The 8,031-nt window shown below is 43.6% G+C and overlaps 2 protein-coding genes across 2 annotated transcripts in view; both read left to right on the top strand.

Annotated features, from left to right (window-relative positions):
* The window catches only part of ndp (norrin cystine knot growth factor NDP), a 21,483-nt gene extending 21,230 nt beyond the window's left edge, over positions 1–253 (top strand). The window contains exon 3 of the mRNA XM_034885917.1: positions 1–253. This exon is cut by the window's left edge and continues 234 nt beyond it. Within this exon, the coding sequence (XP_034741808.1) occupies positions 1–183 (183 nt within the window). The 3' untranslated portion in view covers positions 184–253.
* A 5,632-nt stretch (positions 254–5,885) lies between these two features.
* The window catches only part of mao (monoamine oxidase), a 38,644-nt gene continuing 36,498 nt past the window's right edge, over positions 5,886–8,031 (top strand). The window contains exon 1 of the mRNA XM_034885886.1: positions 5,886–6,037. Coding sequence (XP_034741777.1) covers positions 5,983–6,037 — 55 coding nt within the window. The 5' untranslated portion in view covers positions 5,886–5,982. The remainder of the gene's footprint in view (positions 6,038–8,031) is intronic.

Below are 8,031 nucleotides of genomic sequence, written 5' to 3'. Positions count from 1 at the left end.
GGAGAAGCGCCCTCCCACACCTTCAGGACTCTCAGGAACCGAATCCTCTTTCTCCAAGGCCCTCGAGAGTTCGTCTCAGTTGATTATTGGATTGGAAACTCGACAGCGGCTCCAGTTGCTTGTTGTTGTCTTCGCAGTGAAGCTTTGGAGCAATCGCACCACCCTTTTTCCCACAGGCCTTAAAATTGACCCGCAGCCTTTCGGGACTCAGACCGAACATACTATGCTCTCCGTAATGCTTTCAATCACTGCAGAGCCGTGCTGCTCCAGGACACGAAGGCCAAACTCCACAAACCGCTGCTCCCGTGGGCCGTTTGGAGAGACCCTCCTCGCTCATTACAGGCCTCTGTAATTCATAACACACATGCTCACAAAACCACAGTATGAGAGCTCATTACAGATATCCGTGACGGTGGCTTTCCGCCAGCTCCATAAAACCCCCGCCATGCATTTGACAAACAAAAACAACACGCCTCGTTAAAAAGCAGCACGGGAATGCACGAGGAACGGTTCCACGTGAGCCCCAGACGTGGGGTTGGACCTGCAGAGAGGCACCTGCGCCACGCTTATTCACCCCAGTAACATTTTTTACACACTCCCCACGGACTCGAAGCTCTCCGTGTAAAAGACAAGCGAGGCTGACAGGACAGCTCATCAGGTGGACAGTAAAAGAGAGGAGGGAGAAGAGCTCGGAGGGTTAATAAGAGAGCGAAGAAGATGAAGGGGAAGCCAGCGCCTGGGTGGTCGCGTGGACTGTCAGTAAGACTTTCAAGGCGCCCAGTGTTCATTTGAAATGTAATCTATTTGAATCTTTGTGATTGTTCCTATCAATATTATTGAAAACTGCAGCCTGCCGGATGTATGAAACTGCCGTCTTTGCCTGTCGTGTATTGTTAATAATGTTTTAAACGGGAGGAAACACCGTGCTCCTGTCTGTAAAAAGGCTGAAACCTTTCACTCATAGTCCACCATTATCAAAACCAGAACTACAAACTCACAGAGTGTGTGTGTGTGTGTGTGTGTGTGTGTGTCATTCGCCATCAGTGTTTTTGCGGTCAGTTCATGTGAATTAAAAAACATGTCATAAATTGTGTTTTCTTCTCTCATAAAAACTCCACAAAATGTTTTTAGAGCTCATATTTTTAGGGGGGAGGGGGGGGGGGGTTATTGATGCAAGAAAAGGCCATAATAATTTAGATTTTTAATAGCTTTTTTTTATTCCACCACCACTGAATATTTTATATTCCCAGAGCACTGAACTCCATCTGATGGAGTTTATGTGGACTGATCGCCTTCCTCCACAGCGCTGCGGAGGAGGGTCGGGCTAGGCCACAAAGCATTCTGGGAAGGGAGAAAAGCCTGCTCTGGGTTATTGGCATTTTAATCAGGAGAACAAATATATGCAAATAAGATTTATTGAACAGCTCAATGTAATGTACAAAGTCATTGGCAATTAGACTCCATCGTTATACAAATTTTCCATGCATCCATATAGGGGTAGAGAACCATCAGACCCCCATGTGGACTCTAGACACCGGTGGTGGCGACAAAGGAGTCCGAAGACCATTTTTGATAGTATCAAAAATAGGGTTTGATTTCATTAGGAAATATTCAAGGTTATAAGTTTAAATATTCCATTTTAGTTAAAGTGAATAGCCTACAGTATTGAATTATTTGGGCATTTCTTTGATGTTATAAGGTTTTAAACTGGAGCCGAAAGTGTAAAATATGAAGTTTTAAAGTCTCTTTGATGCTGAGGAAAATAAATAAAAGGGTGTAGATCAGCAGGAGGTCGTTCTCGGGACTGCAGGCTAATGAATGTGGCGCTCGCAAAATCAAGGCCAGCTGAGAACCAGCCTGTAAAACTTTAAACGATATAAAAATTGGGGAAATTTAAAAAGAAAAGAACCGGTTTGTCACTGCTGAAGACACCAAATCCCATCGTTCCCAGAGATGCAGAGAGGGAATATAAACTGGATGCCCCCCCCCCCACCACACACACACACACACACACACACACACACACACACACACACACACACACACACACAAACCATCCTCTCTCTTATCTCGGTTTGTTTCCTCTCCTCTGGATAATGAGTGTATGAAGACACGTCAGCCTCTGTGGCTTTAGACTCGTGTAAAGGACATTGATCCATGGGTAGAGAGCTGATGCTGCATTGGATTCCTCTGATGAGGAGATAAAGAAGTTGTGTTTGTTAAAAGAAGAAAACAGCAGCTGCTGATGAGGGTTGGCATAGACGAAGGAGCTGGGTGGTATCAGTGTGAGTCAACTTCGCCCGGTCCCAGAGCTCTCCTTCCTGCTGTTTGCTCTCATCAACAACGTCCACGCAGAAGAACAGATCACTTTCATGTGCACAGATTTGGGACAGGTTCATAGGTTATCTCACCAAGAACTATACAACCAGACTGTTCCTACATTAGACCAAAACTACTCTCTGGTGTTTTCATCTCGGCTGTGAAGCCTACAGGAGAGAGCTAACATGTTATCTGTATGTATGCCCTTAATTCCCCCCCCCCTCCCGCTGTAGAGCTCTTCTCAGAGGGAGAAAAAGTCACTGTCATATGCACAGATTTGGGACAGGATAAGGTGCATCACTGGTTTGTCAAGTGGAAGCGAACACAGGGAAGAATCTGTTGTGTAGCGTCTGATCAGAGAAGGAGCAGAGAGAGCATGTCTAAAGGTAACCTGCTTATTTGCTCAATAAAGGTTGTAAACCCCCGCCTTAGACTCTTGGCTGTTGCTGCCCTCTGCTGACAAACCCCACTACACACACCTGTAGCTCCTTCACCCTGATCATCTTTCTGATCAACCTCTGCTGGCAGCCTCCACAGCTCCACCAGTCGCCTGATGGAGACACCTTTACTGATCCGCAGGAGGCTGAGGTCATGGTTACAACGACCACCACCCGGTATCACGGGGGGTCCTCGGGGAAGGCAGCTCGTAAGGTCATCACTCCATGTTCAAATTGTTGAGAGAAATTGATTAAAAACCCATCTGTTCCAGCTCGCTTATCTGTAAATACACTGTTCCTGTTTTGTTTTTGTTTTTTGTGTTTTGTTTGTTTTGTTTGTTTTGTTTGTTTTGTTTTTTGTTTTATTTGTTTTGTTATTACTACTTACACTTTTCTGTTCCCTGTATCTGTCTTTTATTGTCTGTAAAGCGTCCTTGAGTGTTAGAAAGGCGCTGTTAAATAAAATGTATTATTATTATTATTATTATTATTATTATTATTATTATTATTATGTAGGTTGATTTATTTGTTTGTTTTCCCTCTTCTTTTTTGTTTTTGTTCTGCATTTGTCTCTCATGGCACTCCAGTCCAGTTGCTGGTGGTAGTGTACCTTCAGTTGGTTTGCCAGCTGTCAATAAACCTAGAAGAAGAAGAAGAAGAAGAAGAAGAAGAAGAAGAAGAAGAAGAGTTAAAACTGCACAGAAACATCACAGGAAGAACAGAATGTGTTTGTTTCTTACCAATAGCAGCATTACATTCTACTTGTGTTTTCTTAATAATAATAATAATAATAATAATAATAATAATAATAATACATTTTATTTAACAGCACCTTTCTGAACACTCAAGGTCGCTTGAATGATGATGATGATAATGAATGAATGAAGCAGCAACCTCTTATAATGTAATATATATAAAACATTAAAGTAATCTCATTATGTTTCTATGTTGGTCGGTTGCTCCTTTTCTGTCTCTTTGTAGTCATTTTGGCTCATGTGTAGTCATGTGTAAGTTTTTGACTGTTTTGTGTCTCATTTTTAGCGTCTGTGGACGTTTTGCATTTCCGTGGTCATCTGCTTTCCACGTTGCTGAAATTGCCTCCTCGACTCCTCCACTTGCTTCCCTTCCTCGCGTCTTACCTCCTCCCAAAGAGGAGGTACGGGAGAGGCGTGAGGAGAGAGGCAACGAGCAAATAGCTGCATCTCATGGCTCTTTCTTCCATAGCTCCTGGACTCACGTGGTTCTGTCCCTCCTCGGTGAAGGCCGTCTCAGACCTCTTATTTCTGCTCCGAGGAGCGAGGAGCGAGGAGGGATCATCGAGGAGCTATAGGCGAGGATGCAGGAGAGCAGCCTTGCTGCAGCTGAAGGAGTTGCTAACTCCCAACACCCAAACACTTCAGCTTCCTAAGCTGTTTCCTCAGTGAGCCCTGTCGTTATTTTGCTCATGGATGAAATTACAGTGATAATAAACAATTCCCCTTTTTGCTGTGGACCCCCTGGAACCTCAAGGACTACACAACATGTGCAAAGACCATCCCGACAGGCTCGGCTGTAACCGACCTACGGACCCCCAGAGGGCAGCAGAAACCAAAGAACAGGATCCAGGGTTTCACCTGCCAATATGAGGGTCAGGTGCAGCACCTTGAGCTGAATGAATGTACTGTCACTGAAAGACTTTCCTCAGATCTAATGATTGTCATACTTCTTTAGGTTTAGGTTTTGTCTTTAACCTTTAAATGTTGTTTACGCATTTTCTACTCTAGCTTTTCCAATATCTTAGATACAGATAGAAAATAACGGTCCACGGTGTAGTGAAAAAGAGACCCAAAAACCCACAATAAGACCTTATTTTATTTATTATTTTAACCGTGAGCATAACAACACATGCCAAAGCCTTCCACAAAGCTAGGGAAAACACTGTGAATGTACATACATACATGTGCTGTATACTGTATATAGATATATATTCCCCAAAAAGCCCAAGATGACGTCCTCAAATGTCTTGTTCTGTCCACAACTCAAAGATATTCCGTTTAATGTCACAGAGGAGAGAAGAAACTAGAAAACGTTCACATATGTTGGCGTTTAATTTAATAGTTGACAGCTACAATGCAATGGGTTGATCTTTGCAGCTCTAGTTTTCTGTTTAAGTGGTAGTAGTAGTAGTAGTAGTGGTAGTAGTAGTAGTAGTAGTAGGCCCGTTGGAGATGACCTGCACCTTGCCTGTAAACTGGATGAAAGCAGGCAGCAGCAGCCGGGGACAGTGACAAACGGCGGCGGTCTATCGGACAGTTTCCAGAGGTTTCCAGACGTTTCCAGACGTTTCCAGCAGTCTTCAGGCTGAACAGGAAGTGACAGAAACACTGACATCCTGTTAGGTCCGATTTAATAACGTGTTATCAGACCCGTGTATCAGCTGGTACCCGGTCTACCCAGTGAGGTCATCGTTGCCCATGTGTGCATGACGTCAGAGCAAGTTGGGATTAAGCGAGACACAAATGTACCCAGCATGCAACGTGGGACGATCGTCCTTGGTAGACCTGGCTCATCTCGAACGCGTCTAATCATCAACACCAACAGCCGGAGTGCTGGAAGTGCTTCATGATTCCCAGACATCAATTGTCATTACACACATGTGCGATACCTCTGCAACAAGATTGAAGCAAGCCCTATTTCCAGTGTCATCAAGAAGGGATGTAACATTGTGGAGACTAAAAATAGTTATAATGTAAATATGTTAGACCTGTATAGAAAAGCTTTTGGGAAGAATAAGCTTTAGGGGTTAGGCAACTTTAGAACACAGGAATGTCAAGCTAGCAGAGGAAGACTTAGAGAAAAGAGAAGTAATCTACCTATCTATCTATCTATCTATCTATCTATCTATCTATCTATCTATCTATCTATCTATCTATCTATCTATCTCAAAGCTGTAAACACGTTTTTGACACTAACACATGATGCCTTGATTGTTTGCATCACCATTGTATTATAAATAAAATATAAAAACAAAAATACAAAAAAAATACACACACAACTTCCTAAATAATCCTGCCTGTCACACACAGGCAGCGCAATGATCTGCTACATGTGGGCGGGGTCTGTCTGGCATGGGCGGGGTCTGTCTGGTGGGCGGGGTCTGGAGGGAGTGGGCCTGGCCGGCGCTTTTAATGCAGATGCTCTGGTCCGGGAGCCCTGCGTTCAGCGGCAGAGCGGAGCGGACAGCACCATGACGGAACCCAGCAACACCTACGACGTGATAGTGGTCGGCGGAGGGATATCAGGTAGGTGTAGACCCCGATGAATGCTGTGCAGCGTGCGCGGGCACTCGGACGCAACCCAGACGCATTTATGTATCCGTAGCTGCCCTTGTTGTGTGTGAGGTGAGTGAGACAACTGTTGCACACGAAGCTGCTCGCGCGCTGTTGTGAAGAAGTGCAAAAGCTCCGCAACGCTCTCCCTCCCTCCTTCCCTCTCTCTCTGTCTCTCTCTGATAGCGGGGGCTTTAATTTGACAGACTGTGGAGGGGTTTCTTCTTCACGGTGTGACATCCATTTTCTCCGCGTTCACGTCTCTTCCGCGAGGCTTCCCTGTCCCCGCGTGCACCGCTGTATCAAGGCTGCAGCGGCAGCCTGTTAAGTAACAGCTAATCAACCAGACTAGGGCGGAGGTTTTGTTTGGGGGACACGTTATAACGTGGGGGGGGGGTTGAGCGCAGACCACTGTCATTTCTTGCATTCTGGTGAATTTGTGTGCATCACTCTGTGCCTTCTCTGCTTTAATTTATGGTGCAAATGGCTTTATTTACGTTAAGGGATTTCCCCCTTTCTGGTCTAAATGTCCCTGCCTCTGCAGAATCTTTTATTCCCCCCCCCCCCCCTCTCACCTCAAGGGGATCGATGCCACTTCACCAATAGACCATATATTATATACCTAAAATAGAGGTATTTTCAAGTAAGTGAAACGCTATATTGTGAACACATAGAGCCGTAGGGGGGTAAAAAAACGGTTAAATGGGCGGAGATGTTGAAATAGATAGATAGATGGATAGATAAAATACTTTATTCATCCTGAAGGAAATTGTAGGCATCCAGTAGCAAGACAACCATAACACAACAAACACATAATATATCACACATATATCACACACATACCTAAGAATAAAAATAAAAAATCACTCCCAGAAATGCAGCGACCGTGACAAGGTGAGATACTACGGTGGACTGTGTGTAATGATAGAGAGAAAGTGAACAGTGCAGTAGCTCATGATAAAATACTGACTATGACTATAAAAAAAACATAATAAACTATAAACTGACTGACTGAATATGAATAATAACATGATGTAACAGGGAATAAGTTATAAGATGTAAGATGTGGATGTTTGGACCATTGTCCAGGTTATGTATTAGGACTAATATTGCCAATAAGAAAGTTGTACAGCAGACTAGTGATATTTTTGGGGAGGGGGGAGGGGGGGGGGGAGTAGCCTTTCCATGTGTTGGTGTCACACTCCATGACCGTGTCACATTTGAGCAGCTAGGCACCATTCAAAGTATACCACTCGGTTAAAATAATAATTTCTTTGTTTGAGGGATCTGATATTGATCTTTTGATATCTGCCTTTTTACCTTTCATGGATGAAAAAAAAGTACTTTAAATAAACAAATTTTTCGGGGTTTCAAATCTCGTGTCTAATGTGAACATTAAAGGACAACTACCGGTTTTTCAACCTGTTTTTGTGTCTAAGTGACGAGAACAACAACCTTTGACATTGGTTCTGTATTAAGTGAGATCGCTGCAGAAACAAGCTACAATCTAAGTTAATAGGACAGTTGTCCAGCTTGTATTTACCTCACTAAAGGGCTCGTTTTGTCCCTGACACACTCAGATTAATATTCTAAGGGTCTGACCACTTTATAGGAATAATCCCTCCAGAGACAGACCTTTGAAACGTCTTTGAGACCTTTCTGTTTAACCAGGAACAGTTCTGAGGTTGCTAGTGCTAAACCCACCAGACTCCTTTCACTTAACTGTGTTCATTTCAGCCAAAACTAGAGTTTTCTAGAGTGACACGAATAGACATGACCTCAGGTTTCCTGGGTGTAATAACAACAGAGTGTAAATTGTAATTTCCCCCTGCGGGACTAATAAAGTAAACATTATTATTATTATTATTATACTGTACTACTACATACTACTCTCTACTGTTGTCTCTCTATTGTTGTCTCTCTACATACTACTCTCTATTGTTGTCTCTCTACTGTTGTCTCTCTAC

This window comes from Etheostoma cragini, chromosome 11 (assembly GCF_013103735.1).
Source record: "Etheostoma cragini isolate CJK2018 chromosome 11, CSU_Ecrag_1.0, whole genome shotgun sequence".
NCBI lineage: Eukaryota > Metazoa > Chordata > Actinopteri > Perciformes > Percidae > Etheostoma > Etheostoma cragini.
The sequence above is the reverse complement of the archived record's forward strand: the minus strand, read 5'-3'. Positions and strand labels throughout refer to the sequence as shown.